The following is a 17,107-nucleotide window of genomic DNA, read 5'->3' on the forward strand; positions in this document are numbered from 1 at the left end:
ATCTGGTTGAAGATGTCCCTGTTCACTGCAGCAGGGTTGGACTACATGACCTTCAACAGTCCCTTCCAGCCCAAACTGTTGTATAATTCTATGATTTATGGTAAACTGTGGTTCAGTATAATGTGAATTATTCTTTTTCAGTAGTTTTGTGGGATTTTTGTTGTAGGTGTTTTGTGGTTGGTTTTTTTTTGTTTTTTTTGTTTTTTTTTTTAAATTTAATTATTTTACCAACCAGCTTTAGTATTACTACCTTTCATGGGAAGCAACCCTTGTCTATCTTTGACCAAAGTACATGATGACATACTTCAGTGGATCTCTTAAACTAGTTATGAATCTGTTTTCTCTGATCACACATATACAGAATGGGGGCAGGGGAAAAAGGTTTGCCACTTACTGGGTACCCTTGACTCAGCTTTAGTTAAGTTGCAGAATATAAATGAAGCTTAAGAGCATCTTCAGTGTATAGAAATCTGTGCCTCATTTGTTTCAATTATTGTAAAAAAAAATTTTAAGTTAAATATTTGCATTTTTTTAAAACTGCTTCTCCCATTTACTACCGCTTCGTATTTGTGTTTTAATTCCTTTCATTTGATGATAGTGTATTGCAGACCATTTTCTAAAGATGGTCTTATTAAAACCTCTTATTTGAAAAAAGAGTTCTCATTTATGTCCCTTTTAAAGTGATCAAACTAGGTAGTTTGTTAGGGTGTGGTCTCTCTTCCCATAAAAATTGGTTAAAACTAACAAGCTGAAACAACGAAAATGCGTGGAGGAGACTTCTTCTTTCAGAGAGTTGTTCCTTTTTTTAATTCTTTTATTTCCCCTGTAGTGTACGCCCATGTACTGTTCCTAAGTCTGTTTTTCCCACCTTTAATTATTGTGGGAGACTCTCAAAGGGGAGGTTTTCCCTTTACTGTCATCTTTGAAGCACCTGCAGAATTAATTTCTGTCCTTTTATCTCTAGTGATTCATATTCAGTCAATGGAGAAATACTTTGTCTCCTGAAATAGTAGTAAGCGTGCTGATATGTTAAGGAAGCATATAATTTATATACTATAGTCCATTTTTTGTGTGTGTTTATATTTAGATACTATAAATTCTTACTTTTTCCTTGAATTGCCTGCAAACCTTTCCAGGTATGGTTTTTAGCCTCAGTTTGCTGACTAAGCTTTCACAAGTTCCTTGCTTTGCCAGGAAAGCAAGCCCCCTTTTTTCTGACATTTTAAGTCCAGCTGCCTTGTGTATTTTTAATAAAAGGATTAGGTAGGAAGGATTGCTCCACCCATGTTAATTGTGTTCTTCTAGTTGGGTGTAAATTATATTTCTGCCCTCTGGGTGTGTAGTAATTGACCCAATTATTCATAGTCTCAGTGGCATATGTTACAGTACTTTTAGATCAGAATGTTATCTAACCTGATTAGTCTTTTCTTCATACTCCATCTCTTGTGTTACTTGGTCATCACCTACATTGGAAAGATAAAATTGAGATAAATGTGAAAGTATATGCCACATGTCCTTATTACTCTCTTATGTAGAAAGAAACAGAGAGTGTTTCTCATTTTGAATTTACATGAAGTTTTGTGGCAGTTGGAGATTTTCCAAGGATTTTAATATTTCTACAGTAGAAACATTTGTTATGTTCAGAGTATTTACAACCCTTATTCATGGTGTTTATTGGGTATGTTCATATATATTTCAAATTTTACATTTGCCCTGGTTGGCTAATATCACTAATATTACTGCATTTGAAGCCACAATATCCTGTCTCTCATTTTGTGTTGAGAAACTACTGTTGTGTTGATTTCCCAAGATGAAATATGAATAAAGGTGTAAATCATGTTATGATTTATGTCTTTGTTTAGACTATAGATGTGTGTTTAAAAACAAAACAAAAAACCCAAACCTCTTTGTATTTATAATACGAGTTTATGCCCAAGGTAGGTTTTAAGTGCAATACTAACTGGATTCGTTCTAAACAGTATTATGGGATGAACTCTTTAAATTTGTTATGAAAATTGTCAGCCCCCAGTTGTCAGGACCTAGTGTTGCTTGAAGTGGTGCTGAACAGTTAAGACAGAGGACAAAAGGGGATGAATATGTAGGAAACAAAGCTTCATTTAATTGAGCTGCTATCAGGCCTTTCTTTCCTTAGCGTTTGACACAGCAATTTATTATGGGTGTCAGTCAGCTGTTCCATCGCAGGTCAAGGATATGTACTGTATGAGCTACAGGTGATGTGATTTCACCCCTTCTCCCCTGACCCATGAAGGATTCTCTCCCTACAAATACTCAGGTTGCCATTCTAATTTTCATTTCTGCTTTTTTTTTTTCTTTGATGCCAGCAAATTTTCCATTTTTCCCATTTCTTCTCTTGGAAACATATTTTAAGTCCTATGTACAAATCTACTTCATATGAATGAAATGCCTCAAGTGTATATATATATATATTTGAAAAGTAGTGTTAGCCTCTTGTGACCAATATTTTTAAACGTGGAAATCTCTTTTTAGGAATGCTAATGACTGCCAATGAAGCCCCTAAAATGAATATCTATTATATACCAGTAAGTAAAACAAATTGTTGGTGATACTGCTCTTTTAAAAAACTCAGTTGTTTGGTGCCATTCAAGTATTCATATTGGAAAATTACTTCTGCAAACTCATGTCTACATTTTCTGACTTTTTATGATAAAGTAAATTTAAGCTAACCATGATTTATTAATGTAACATACTGAATTACTGAAAAAACAGCTGGTAATTTGCCTTTTGCTACCAGTTTGAAAACTGGCTAGCGTCAGTAAGAAATTCAAGTGGAGCTTTGCTGGAAAAAGTAGGTTTTGATAGCTGATCAGAAAAGAATTCCTAAATAGGAACTATATGGCTTACTTTTAAGATAATAATTTTGCTTGTTTTGTGAAATATTTCATTACTGTCTTTAATATGTGGCATATAATGACATAATAATGGCATTAAATGTTCTCTGTTCTGACAAAAAAATGTTATTGTGGCTTCAAGTATGGCTCTTGGCTGTAGCTTCTGCTCAGTGCTCTGCTTGAGTTGCAGCTTTTCTCTTTGAGAAGCTCGTCACTTGAAAGGCTTCTCAGTGGGTTAACTGTATGGTGTATCTCTGCAGGCTGGTTTTAGGGAGACTTAGCAAGCCTTCTGGTGTCAGGCAGTGGTACAGAAAACTACACCTGCATTTCACTCTTGTTTTGTTTTTGATTCTACAGTGCATTCACTAGGGGTTTTTTTTGCCTACTAGGATATATTTGCGAATGTTAACGTGCAGAATAGCTGACCAGACTATAAAAATATGTACGCTTCTTAAGTCATTTTATTCATGTTCTGGACAAACTAGAAAAAAATGTATATTTTGAAATAAATACATTTCTAACTGTTTTCTAAATCAGCCAAGAAGTTTTCATGCAAATAATAAATTTTAAATTAATTTAAATTTTATTTTCTTTAGTTTATTTCTGGGTTGTTGTGTGACCTTCCCATCCCCCACCTCCTTGTGTGGTCTTGATTATATTTAAGATGGAGATTCATCAGTTTACATTTTTCTTTGTGGAATAGACACTATATACCTGTTGTATGTACATGTCTAAACAAAACAGTATACTCCTCCAAATGTTCTATAGTCCGGTTATATTCACTTGTATTACTAGATTTTTGCATCTAAAGAAAAGTAGAATTTTATACAGAAGTTCTTTGTGTGTCATTTATGTGAAATTGTTCTTTGGATGTAAATTATCTATTTCTCTAATTCAGCTCTAACCAACTTACCTTTTGTTAACTGTTCTGTGCTTTGGATAACAAAGGAGGGGGACAACAGATATTTTTGTATTTAAAACAAAGTATTAGCTGTAGTTAGAAGCTTAACACTTTGTTTCTATTTACTTTGTCCTTTGTAAGGTTTAGAGAGTAGCTCTTCCAGCATTTTTTGTCTATTGTCTTTTAATTAATGGATGGGGAAGACAAATTCCCATATTTTCAAAGTCTTACGAGTTTTTAAAACTTGAATGGACTAGTTACTCAATTTAACTAATTCAGATGGAAAAAGCATTCCTTCTGTCGCTAAGGTTAAGGTTCAGCTTCCCTCTGAAAACTGTGCACTGGGTTTTGGTTTTTTTTATGCAGGTGTGCATGATATATGAACTTTACAGCTATAGTACATTAGAGTGCATATCCAACATAGCCACTTAGCCAAAAAATTAACTAATTGTCTTGTTTGTCACCAGCAATGATGAATGTTTCTTAGAATTTGTTCTGGCCAGTATTATTTTGAGTATTCTTGCACATATTGTAAATCAAAATGAAAATTACTTATTTTTTACTCTCTCAAAAATTTCACTCTCGCAGAATCCTTTATGAGTACCGAATTCATGGTTTTGAGGTCAGATAAGTAATTTTTAGTTAAATATAAGCACTCTCAGATCATACTTAGGAGGCATTATAGCAAACCTAAATATTCACTAATATGACCTAGTATTTTTGCAACTTGCAAGCTATTCCAATGAGAATTAACACAAATCTTTCCTTAAACCATCTTCCTTTGTCACCATTTTCTGATTATTGGAACCTGAGTCTCCCTGAACTTGTTTGGATCATACCTTTTTGTGGGTTTTACATTCACAGTGGCACATGAGTATACAAATGGACCCAAATGATGAATGTTAAAGCATAAATCCAAATAGGAGTTCTATTTTTTAAATACTGTTGTGTATAAGAAAATATAAAATTGGATTCGAAGGCTACTGCCTAGATTAAATTAGCTTTTTGAATAAGCTAAACTTCAGTTCTCATCAGTGACTTTGAGTTTGAAGGCTACTGAAGACATCTTAAATACTGGCATGACTTTTTTCTAGTCAACAATCTATGGGTCATTTCAAAACGTGGAATGCTTATTTTAGACAACAGAAAAGTTAAAGTTAGTGAGAAGAAGTTACTCTGAAATAGAGATAGAAGTTTCACAGTCTAGTAACTGGCTTTTTTACCCTGTCTGCCTTTTCATTGGCAAGACTGAAGGGGCTGGCACATATAGTGTTGTATAATTGAAGGATTTCTTACTGCATTTCCTAAAAATCAAGTATGTAGTTCACTAAATCTGTTTTGGTTGGCTGTTTGGGTTTTTTTTAATCTCCTTTTTAAATGAAGAAAATATAAAATGGAGAAGTCATGTCAGCCTTAAGCTGCTCCAGGGCATTTGTTATTAAGGAAAACTCAGTGTTATTAACATGTTCATGTTACAGTTTTGTTCCTTGATCTTTTGGGCTAGTTATTTGAGCTCAGAGATGCACACCTGTCCTTTGGTTTCTATGTTAGTATCTTATTATGGTTTTTTCCCGTCCTTGGAACACTGAGTAATTTCCTTGCACAGGCAAAGATGCGTTTAGTTGCATGTGTCTTTGGAGCAAAACTTGAAAGAACCAGTGATGTGCTGTATTACATAGTCTCTTTTAATAGTTTCGTTTTCTGGCTTTTTCTAAGAAGTGGCATTCACTGTCTTTCCAATGAATAGCTTAATTTTCTATTTGTTTGTTTACTTTGACCTAGACGTGAATGGTACTTAAAATGTGTCCTTTGTTTTTGAGATGCTGACAAGAACTGAGTTATAATTCTTGAATTCCACAACAGAATAAATGCCTGGGGGAAATGCTGCTACTATAAAGGACAGTTGTGTTTCAGAGCTCTTGGAAGTACTTCTGTGTAAATAGAATCCATTTGATTGCCCCAGCCCCTCATTGCCCTGTAGTGCTAGTAATTACTCTTTTTTTTTTTTATTTTTTTTTTTTTTTAAAGTCTTAATTGGAAAAGCTACAGGGAATTACCATGCTTATGGTCAAGGAGGATACTTAAGGTCTCAAATGTACAGTACTGTGCTTTAGCCTTTTAGTTTACAACATAAGAAAAAGATCTTCAGAAGAAGAGATGCACAGAAGTCGGAGTCTTGCAGAACGGGAGTGTATATGTACACGATGGGTGCAGACAGACCCAGCATCCTCTGTCCTTGATTGAAGTTGGCCAGACAGTGTAGGACTGTGCCCAGCCTAATATACCCTGCCTCTCAGCAGGTTTTATTAGTGTGGGCACAGTGCTGTGCTAAAAGAGCTACATGACTTGTGAACTAGAGCTGGCTCGTGTCCGGCCAGCTTGGAGTATGGTCTGACTGAGCTCATGTCTGACTGAATTATCTGTGTACATGTGCCCATTCTCTCCATTGTTAATGCCAAAGCTAAATTTCCATTGCAAAACCAAAAAGTGACTGTCTCTGGAACTTCAGGATTATAAAAGAGTTGACAATGGGTATCATAATATTGTCTGTAAATGAAATAGCACATTTCAGCTTTTCCTGCAGAATTTTCAATAAGATAGGTGTGACATTTGAGACTAGGAATGTCTGGGAGAACTATGCTTTTCTTACAAAAAAAAAAGAAAAAATCACTGCAGTTGTTTCTTTTGTGTGCAAAGCTGTTAGTAGAGGGAAAAGAAAGTGATTTTTGGTTCACTAGGAAGGACAGGCAGATTTGGTTTTAAATGGCAAGATGACTAATGCAGGTACACAGTGCAGGGAGTGAGTAAAAGCCAAATTGAATCTGACCGTTAAAATGAAATGTTTGTTTTGCATAGGTAACATCTTGAGTGGCTTAGCTTATAGACTTTGTTTTTGTTTTATTTTGTTCAGCTTTAATGAGGGCAAGTGCCTCTGACTGGAATTGGGCTGTTTGCCAATAGTTTAATAGTTAACTTGCAGCTTATGCAAACATTTGGAACCTACTTCTTGCCAGCCGGCTTCCTGGTATATGGCTTTGATGTGTGCCTTAGGAAGGTTGAAATGAAAGTTGTGTGTGCCTTGGGATACTTTTCAGACTACTGACTCAGAAACGTTGAGTCAGTCGTGGAACCAGGTCCTGGCCAAAGAAGTGAAGAGAGGAAGAAGCTCCACCAACACATGGTGGTCCACTGGCTTGGCTTCTAAGATGAGCCAGGTTCTCTTAAGTTTAATTGAGGCTGTCAGCTTCCATGAAATATAATGTTCCCTTTTACAGTTGTGCAGAAAAACCTCTACATGTTAGCTCCTGGATGCTCTGGGTGGAAAGCAAGGGGCATAGGTGTTATTTATTCTGAATGTTTACTACTGGTTACATGAACATGTCTGATCTTAGCACAGACATTTCAAATCAGTCCCGTCTCCTTTATTGGACCTGAAATTTTGGGTTACATATACATACTGAAACTGAAACTTGCTCTATTCATTGGGCTGTTAAAAGAAGAGAGCAATTAAGCATGTAATTAATTGAGTGTAATATTGTGTTCTGGATTTTTTTTACTTTCCTGTAGTCTTGGCAGAAAACTCTCTGTTGAGGCTAGAAGCAATGTTCTTTTGGTGCAGAGAAGATATTAAGCTCTTTAAGAAAAAATAAATCCTGGAGCGTCTCTGGCTTCTTTTCAGGTGGTTTTGGAAAATCATTTGATATCCTAGCACTCTCCTAGTTCAGGGTTGTTGGAGTTATAAACTGGAAAGGTTTCAAGGGCAAGTATTTCGTGCCTGCTCAGTGATTCAGTTTCTCCAAGAATATCTTTATTATGTGTCTGGTTTCTAATACAAGACCCACTTTGGATATGTGGATCTCTTTATTGCTAGAAATATTTTAAAATTTTGTCCTCTTGAAATTGGATGGCTTTTCAACTAAATCAGCCATTCCTGATACTTCTTTCCTTTCATACATGCTATTTTAAATTATTTAGTTTCTCCTTTTTTTTTAAATCCTCTACTTGCCTGTTTTAATTACTCTTTATCACCATCTTTTTTTTTAAAAAAAAATATGCCTCAAAAATGCACATTCTCAAGAAAAAAAAAGGCTATTTTTTCCCTGGTAGTTAACCCTGACATAACATAATCACACATTAAGGCTCCAAATTCTATTAGCCTATATGTTTTAATTTGATGCACTGGATATTTGATGAAACAAATCTGCAGAGGGAATTTCAACTAAAGGAAATCCATGTGAAGACAGATTTTTTTTTTTTTTTAATACCTTAGTTCACCCCCTTTTATTTCTTTCTTGATACTAGTTTGGAACAGTTCTGCATTGTAAATTAAGGATGAACATGCTTTGGTTAGATTGTAAGCTTCCAGATGAGCTGCTTCTAGACTTACTTGTGACTGAATTGACTGAAGAGTTGTGTTCAGTTCACTCACAGACAGCAAAAGCATTTATCTGAAATAGGTTAGTATTGTCTGTCAGTCTGTGACAAAGTGCTCTCACTAGTTTTGTACAAGGGGTTATATCATCAGATACCTATCCTTACAGTCTGTCCTTTTTCACTTTAAAGGATATGGGAGGTTTCTTATGTGTGGCGTGCTCCACACTTACCTCTAGAGCCTTTCAGAACAATTTTTTCAATCTAAAACTTTCTTTCTCATCCTTTAAGAATTTTGGAATCTACTAATTTATTTATTCCCCCCCCCCCCTTGGGTCTTTATATGATGGGGATACAGTCAGAGAAAAACATCTGCCCACACCTGGTACTACCTGCCCTTGAGACCAATCTTCTATATAGTCACAGCTGTCATTCAAATGGTTTATGGCGCTGTTGGAGTTACAGCAAGATCTTATGAACTGATTTTTGTCTTCTGCATGGTGAAAGCTGTAAAGCAAATGATGCAATTCTTTTTATATTTGTGGCTGGCATTTTGACACTAATAGAACAAACTAGGACTAGAGTGTGAGATTTTGATTCCTTTTAGGATGTTTTCATGTCTTCTGGTTGGCAGTATGAGGTCATTCTGGATTAATGCTGCCTCAGCTGTCTTCTTGAAGATTGTATGATGAGGCTGAATTTTTTAGAAGAAAGTTGTTCATCTCCTTCAAATGCAGCCCTTACCTAAGAAGTTTTAGATGAAGTGGAAAGCAACCATGAAACTGAATTGTGCTAAGAGATTTTTTTTTTTTCTATCCTGAAACAATATATAGTGTAGAAAAAATGTTTCATTCCCTGGGAAAAAATGTTGTAAAATAAAAATACAGTACTATGATGTAGAATGGGAAAAGTTGTTCTTAACCTTAGCTTGCTTATTTTGAGAATTCTGAAATGACTGAAAAGAAGAGTTGTTGAGAAGTAACATATTACAGTTGTGCTTTGGGACTGCCAAGTGTTAAAAGAAAAAAACTTTCAATTTCTTTGGCCTTTAAGCTAATTCTGAGTTTTGGTATATGATTGTTTTAGAACTGCATTTTTCATCCAGAATAGTCTAATCCTTTACATAGAAAATTGTGCAAACAATAAAAAAAGGACGTCTGGTGAGTGATACATTACCTATCTCACAGTATTAACAAGCATAGGAAAAAAGTTGTTTATCTGCACAAACAGAAATGTGAGCTTCCTATTTTTAACCTAAACACTTTCAACCTGAAAAATAACATTCTGGGCTTATTCCCAACAAAGGATATCCTCCATTTCCCATGCACTGGCTGGGAGACACTGTGCCACTTATCACACTTACATAGAAGGAAAACACCAGCGTGTGATAATCAGGAAACAATTTCTGGTCTTCCTGTGAAACTTGTTTTAGATGTTTTTTGGAGCTGATGATGTAGTTCAACATCGTGTGTAGATTATGAAGGTGTGTGATCCCTTACTGGTGTTGTGGGTGATAGCGTGATAGGCAGCGCTTCTTCGTTATTATTTTTTTAATAGATAGCAGCATGCTGACTGCTAAGCCCATATTTCCTTATAGTTTGCTTCATACCCTTCATAGATCAAAGGGGAAAACTCTCAACAGCAGTTTTACTGAATTATCCCAGGTGATTGCTGTGCCAGTCGATAGACTCACATGTTTTTTGGTGTTGTGACTGTTTCTTAAGCAATTGGTAGTATGAGATGCTCTGTTCTTGGATTCCTATTTAAAAAAACTGGGCTTTGTGGGGGGTGCTCCCCTTTTTAGGTGCTAGAAAATTTAAGCCTTAAGTATCTGAAATATATTTTTTACTTCTTAAGTTGCACTTGTTCATTCTTTTGGGTCATCTATTCTTCACCTGGTTTCTGAAAATGTAGAGGTGCAGTTGCTCCGCTTCAGTCGGTGAAGAAAGAAGTAGTCACAGATAATGTAATTGCTGAAAGGACATTTTGTACTATACTATATTTTTTCATCATATAATAAGAATTAATGTATTTTTTTTAGCTTTTGGATCAGAAAAGACAAAGCATGTGGAAATTTTCTCTGTGTGCTAATTTCAACTTTATTTCATTATATTTGAAAGCAGAGGCAAGTGACTCTTGTGGCCTATCTGTATTGTCATCCTCTGTGCTGAATGTAGTGAACCAAATGTGTTGTGAATTATGACTGTTTTATACAAAAATAGTAACAAAGTTGTAAGGATTTAAGATTTCTATCACACAAACCTTAGAGTTAAATAAAACCATCAAATATGTGAAAGCTTTCAAATATATATTTGAAGGATGTTTCCTGCTCAAAGAAAATTATTTTGTAAGTTATATAAAATTTCTTCTCACTGGCATTATACTCTGTAAAGAGTAGGTTGGTTTATGCTGAGGTTATCTTCAATATCTGTCTGAAGTAGTTGCACATTCCCAACAGGTAGTTGCATTTCCTTCCCTTTGTGTTGTCTGGCAGTAGTTGTATAAACTCACAGAGCAGTCTTCCTCCCAGGTTTGCAAAGAGCAATTAAGCTGCCATGGTAGGGGGTTATTAGAAGCTCCCCTGTTCCTAGATTTCCAGTATTTTGTCAGTTATGCAAGGCAGACGTACAGCTGGAGTTGGCCATTACCTTTATATCCCTCAAATTTCCCTAAAATGCGGGTCATACTCTGAACTCCAGTACCATGAGTTTTTTTTTCAGGACTGTAAAGATATTTATGCTGTACCATTCCTTGGCATCTGGCTTGTACTACAAGAGCCCTGTTGTTCCTGGCCACTTAACAGCACAGGAGGCAAGTCTCCACACAGTGTGATTGCTGGGCAGTTCCCTGTCCCATCAGAGAAATGGAGAAGGGGACGTGCTGGGATTTTTCATTTCTGTATTATTCTTAGTTCTTCTCTGATTGTAGTCTATATTACTGGCTAATTTAGATTACAATCAGAGGCTATTATGTACATAATAAAATCAACGCACTTGTTACTCTCATCTCTATTAGTAGTAGAAATTTTGTCCATTGATGGCCCATACCCTTAGTATTGCAAGAAATGCTGTGGTATTTTGAGATCCAGATTTCTGACCGTGGTGGAAAAGGTGGAAACTGTGTAGAAGTTCTCTCCTGGTCTAAGAAAAAAGCCAAGGCAGTTATGAAGTCACCCACTTGCCATTGCCCTGTCTGTCTCCCTTGCAGTCAAAATTGTAAATGCAGAGGGAGAGCTTTGTGAGGGGTTTATTCTTCAAAGAGTATCATAATAGAGTGGGGTTTTTCTTGTTAGGCTCCATACTAAATGTAGAGATGTTGTGTTTGTGAGGAGGGTTGTGCTGGTTCAGTGATGTTAAGTCACTGAACAGTAAATTGGTTTCATGAAGGATCTAATGAATACCAGAACCTATGCAGAAGAATTGGTAAGAGCACATAGTCAGTTGTGGTAGGGAGTGGGAGGTGTGGATGGCCCAAGTAAAAAGTTGTTGCTATATTTTATCATCAGCAAGGCATTAGATCAGCTGATCATACCTCATCTGCACCTTTTTTTCCATGGATAAAGAAACAGACCATCAGCAGATGTTCACAGGTAAAAAAATCCTGTGAAGTGAGTCTCAGCTGAACTCTACTGCACAGTATTTAAGTAACTTACCTAAGTGTGTCTATTCCTACAGCAGACATGCTATAGAAGCTGCTGTATTAGAATAAAAACAGACTTTTGGGAACTTTTAGCAGCTGATATTTATGGGAAAGTGCTTGAAGCAAACCATGCTTGCCACACATTCTTTGAGAAGCCATTATCTTCTTACCTCTTGGGCTTCATTTGATTGGTTGACTTAATGTGAAAATAGTGGGTTCTTGTACTTCAAGTTTCTATGTATTTTTCTGACCTTAAAATCATCTTGGCTCCAATTGTCTAAAGACCTAAAATGTGTAAGGAGTCTGATAAATAAAAAGATCCATAGCAATAATGGTGAGTGTTTCTCTTTTATGTATGTCAGCATGTCAGAACGCGATAGGGATATTGGTGGAAGGATCAGACTCCTTACTCTTAGTGCCACTGCTGTTACATTGCAGAGGACTTGTGAGAAGTGTCCATTTTTCTTCCTGTCTTGTGAGGAAGAGAACTATTCTGCTAACGTTATTTACAATTTTAAGGAGCAACTTTCTTTGCTGAAAAATTAATTTGCTGTTCCTATCTTGGAGGGCATTTTTTTCCCGACCTTATGAGCAACAGCACTTTTGGCCTCCCTCACCAAGAAGACACTCACAGTGTGAGCAGACCTGTCACTGATTAACTGGCTGTCAGATCAGAGAACATGGGATTTAAAAATAAAATAAAATAAAACCACTATAAAGCTAAACTGCTTAGGATCAGAAAAAGAAGTACTTACGATCTGATAAATACCAGGGCAGAAAGATTAAGTATCTCATTCCTAGAAGATGTGTGCAAGTTCCTGCAGCAGTTTTTATTTCACACTGGGAAGGTCTTAAAAGCAACATTTCCTTTAACATGCTCTCTAAGGAGTAAAACTCCAAATTGTTGATTTGGCAGCTCCCATAGCATAGTGAGAGGTAGGAAAACCAACCTCTCTCAGATTAATGAATCTGCCAAAAATGTCTGGACGTGCTGGAGTTAGGATGAGAGAAAGAGCCAATTTGTTGTATAGTTCAGTGAAATTTATGAGTGTGTGGGCTTGAAACCAAATGCAATGCTGTTGTCAGTAGTATGTTGAAAAGGAAAAATGTGCTGTTCAGTCTCTTTTGGTCATAGCTGTACTCCGGTGAGCTACTTGTTGGCCATGGAAGTTCAGTTACCATAAAGGCATCAAAGCCACACCATGTAGGGTGAATGAAAGCATGACATTATGAAAAATGAAAATATATGGGAGATTTGTTTGGAGTTTGTTCCCAAAACCCATTTAATTTAGAAAATTAAGGAATTTTATTCAGCGCATTAAATGGGTTTACTCATGAGATTAGCAGAGCACAATTGGAGTTGATTATAGAGCACTCATAGGGAGAACATAGATTAGAAAGGAATGGCAGAGTAAAATTCCACATTGCAAATTGTTCAGAACACATTGGTTGCTAAGGGAAATGCACTGTGTATGGAAACGTACTGGATAGAAACATAACAAGGTAACATCAACCCAAGGCTCCTTGCTGACACCAGCTAATCTCTTGGGCTCTCGGAAGTTCTTGGGCTGGGTATGACTGAAGCCCAAAAGTGTAGAAACCAGAATGGAAAGCCGCAGCTTTTCATGTCTACGGGCTGGAAATAATCCATCTGATTTTTGAGAGTTACCAATTGCAGTTGATGTAACCTTGTCTGTTAACAACGTACAGCAAGGTGATCCTTCTTCTCTTGCCTTCTCAATGCATATAAGTGGAAACTTTTCAAGGTTATTACATATTGAGATCTGTCTAATTCTTAAAATTAGAGAACAAAACATTGAAAACAGTACTCTTAAAATGAATAGTAATTAATTACTCATGTAATTGCATTAATTAAACTTGGCTATGCAATTAGGGAGCTAATTATATTTAAAATGCAATTGCACATTTCAATCACTGCCCACACCCTGGGGATCACCCGTTTTTTTCTCCTCCCTCATTAGATTTTCTGTAATCTCCTTCTTCTGTTAAATGGCATGGTCGAAGCTGGGACTGTGTATGCAGAGATGTGCATTTGCTTTCTCCTCCAAATGTCTCCTGTTGAAAGTTTAAAATGCTTTGTATTGTGGCATTTTATATTTTAAAAAAGCAAACACCAAAGTTTAGATTTTTTTCTATTTATTTCTATTATTGGGCTCCTCCAAAGAATTATTTTTGTCTCCTACAAGTACATATGTATGTGAAGTCTTTGAGTCATATGTATAAAATATATTTAATTTAATGAAATTATAAGATAGAAAATACTCTCTCTTCATTAAAGTGCTTTAAGTTTGGGATTGTGGTTTTTTGTGGAGTTTTTTTGTGTGCATGTTTTTTTAAATGGGAAGAGAAGAATGGAGGAGCCTCCTTGGATCATGGAGGCCAGTCCCATCTTATCACAGGCAATCACACTGTATACTCTTTTCCATTAATATGTCCAATTTCATCTGAAAATTAGCTTCCTTCCTCATTATCTCCATTAAAAGGTTGTGACTCCAAGAGTCCAAATTTTTTCTATTTATTTCTATTATTGGGCTCCTCCAAAGAATTATTTTTGTCTCCTACAAGTACATATGTATGTGAAGTCTTTGAGTCATATGTATAAAATATATTTAATTTAATGAAATTATAAGATAGAAAATACTCTCTCTTCATTAAAGTGCTTTAAGTTTGGGATTGTGGTTTTTTGTGGAGTTTTTTTTGTGTGCATGTTTTTTTAAATGGGAAGAGAAGAATGGAGGAGCCTCCTTGGATCATGGAGGCCAGTCCCATCTTATCACAGGCGATCACACTGTATACTCTTTTCCATTAATATGTCCAATTTCATCTGAAAATTAGCTTCCTTCCTCATTATCTCCATTAAAAGGTTGTTCAAGAGTCACATTCCTCTGATGCTTAGCAAACTTTCCTGATTTACAGTGTCACTGTGATAACTTTGCATGTATTTATTCCTGTGCAAGCATTGCTGTTTCAGAAGTAATCCTAGCAGCCTTTCACTGTGCTTGGGGCAGTTGCATGCACACATCCTGAGCATTATTGCCTGGAGTTGTACAAGATGTACACTGACTGAGTCATTATTCCTATCTTACACTAATACAGTGGCCTTACAGGACTATTTTATTGTTTTCTGGTCAAATAGTATTATTTTTTTCCTATTCTGTTCTTTACAGCCGATAGTGATTAGCTGTATATGTCATCCAGTTTCCAGCATCTTAATTTTCAAGGTAGCTTTTTTACCTGACAGATTTTGACCCTTCTTCTGTGACAGTTTGTCATCATCGGATTTTACTGGCATTTTCCTACTATATGTGGCAGTCATTATTGAAAATATTTAATAGGATAAGTAAGGATATTTAAAAGTCCTTGGAGCTTTTTTTGTAACCTACTTTCTGTGCAGTAACACCCCTTTCAGCATAAATTGGTTCTTGTTATTAAAAGTCTTATCTTAGTAATTTTACACAGTACATTGTACCCAGAGCTCTGTTGAAGGCCTTAAAAACACAATGTTTTTGTTGTAATTGACATTATTCAAATAGTATGGCAGCAAATGATTTAACTAGTATATTTTTGTTACCTGGTAAAGGTCTTCCAGTCTAACTTAAAATCCTTAGAAGGTACAAACAAACAAACTGAAAGTTTTTGAAACAGGACTTTACTTCTAAAATATGTTATGAAAGAGCAGTGATATTATGTATTTTCATACTTACTTGTTATTAACGGTATGACTATGGTATGGCATGTTACATTACAGTGTTAATTTTTGTGAAACTGCATGTTGCTGTCTTATACAGCCACAGCAGCTCATACTTCTGCTTTCCAAGGCCTCTGGAAGTGTTTGTTGAATGAAGTCCACATACAATAAGTTAGTCTTCTAGAGGGAATTCAGGCAGTGTAAACTTTGCAAATTCTAGTTAATTATTTTCAAATCTGATTTAAGGTGTCTGTGAAAAATTTTTGATTGCTATAATACATCAGTGGAGATTGGGAGGAGTTTTTGCTGGTTGAGTCTTAATGTATTTTGACATCTTATTTACTGGTGATGTTTACATCTGTAAACAAAAACAGCTGAAGTTTATCACTGCCTTGTATGAAATCTTCCAGGAACTTGCTGTTTAGCATCCTGAAAAATAGATTTTGGAGCCTGTTTTGACTCCCTAAGGAGAAAATAGCAACTGTTCAGTTCACTTGTGTAGAATTGGTCCCTGAAACCTTCAGATATTTAACAATACTTGTCTGTACATGCATTCAAAGTCGTTTAATTTAAATCTCATGACATCTGACACTGGGAGCTTGTACACATCCTGGGCGTCTTTTAAGTTGAGTGTGCTGTACTAGTTAGGATTAGACCCAATTTCTCTGTAGCTCTAAGGACTCTGCAGAGCTGTCAGACTGTTGAGTGGCGTTTAAAAGCGTACAAGTGCTGTCTGGTGTTAAAGATTGAAGATAAGGAACATCTGTTGTGGGTTGGGAAAAATACCTACTCTCTCTTAGGCTTCATTAATTTCAGGGGAATTACAGACTGATGACAGGATGATATTTTCTACAGAAGTGCTCAGGAATTAGGCACGGCTGTAAGTACAGAGCATTGCAGACCTGTACCCCTAAGATTTGTGGTGCTACAAGACTATTAATGAAACATCTTGTAAAATAGAGTACAAAGAAGTGTGTTCTTTGTAAGTATTTTTCAATATTTTAAAAATATTTTTCTGTCAACATTTTTTCTTTTCCTTTTTTTGAACAGTGTGGCCTTGCACTTGTCATCCCTGCTCAGTTGCATGCTAAATTGATCATCTTATTTTGTGTTTTCTGTGTCTGAAAGTTTTTTTTAAAAAAAGACATTCTAACGTGTACTAACAAAAATTTGGCATTAGATGGCATACTAATAATTATAAAGTCCACATCTTTGGTCCTTGTGGCTTGGTGTAAGTCACAAAAGGCAGTGGCCTGATGCCTGTTTTGCCTGTGCATCACAGCAGGAAGCCTCCTGTAGGAAGTAGGTCCGCGTGGCTCACCCGTGGGGAGGAGAGGGCCACCTCCCCAGCTGCTCTTCTTCTGCCCAGAGTGACTCAGCCACCACTGTCTTGCAGTGTGTTGGTGGGACACCTCGCCATGCAGTGGGGAATAGCTGCGTTTTGGTCACCTCATGAGTGCTATTTCCAGACCGTTAATCATAGAATCACAGACTGGTTTGGGTTGGAAGGGACCTTGAAGATCATTCAGTTCCACCCTCCCTGCCATCAGCAGGGACACCTTCCACTAGACCAGGTTGCTCAAAGCCTCATCCAACCTGGCCTTAAACACTTCCAGG

The 17,107-nt window shown here is 36.3% G+C and overlaps 1 protein-coding gene across 1 annotated transcript in view; it reads left to right on the forward strand.

Annotated features, from left to right (window-relative positions):
- Positions 1–2,508: 2,508 nt before the first annotated feature.
- NOL10 (nucleolar protein 10) overlaps positions 2,509–17,107 on the forward strand; it is a gene marked incomplete at its 5' end in the record, with an annotated part of 32,818 nt that continues 18,219 nt past the window's right edge. Inside the window, one exon of the mRNA XM_010173496.1 lies at positions 2,509–2,561. Coding sequence (XP_010171798.1) covers positions 2,509–2,561 — 53 coding nt within the window. The remainder of the gene's footprint in view (positions 2,562–17,107) is intronic.

Source organism: Antrostomus carolinensis, unplaced genomic scaffold (genome assembly GCF_000700745.2).
Source record: "Antrostomus carolinensis isolate BGI_N321 unplaced genomic scaffold, ASM70074v2 scaffold13348, whole genome shotgun sequence".
Taxonomy (NCBI): domain Eukaryota; kingdom Metazoa; phylum Chordata; class Aves; order Caprimulgiformes; family Caprimulgidae; genus Antrostomus; species Antrostomus carolinensis.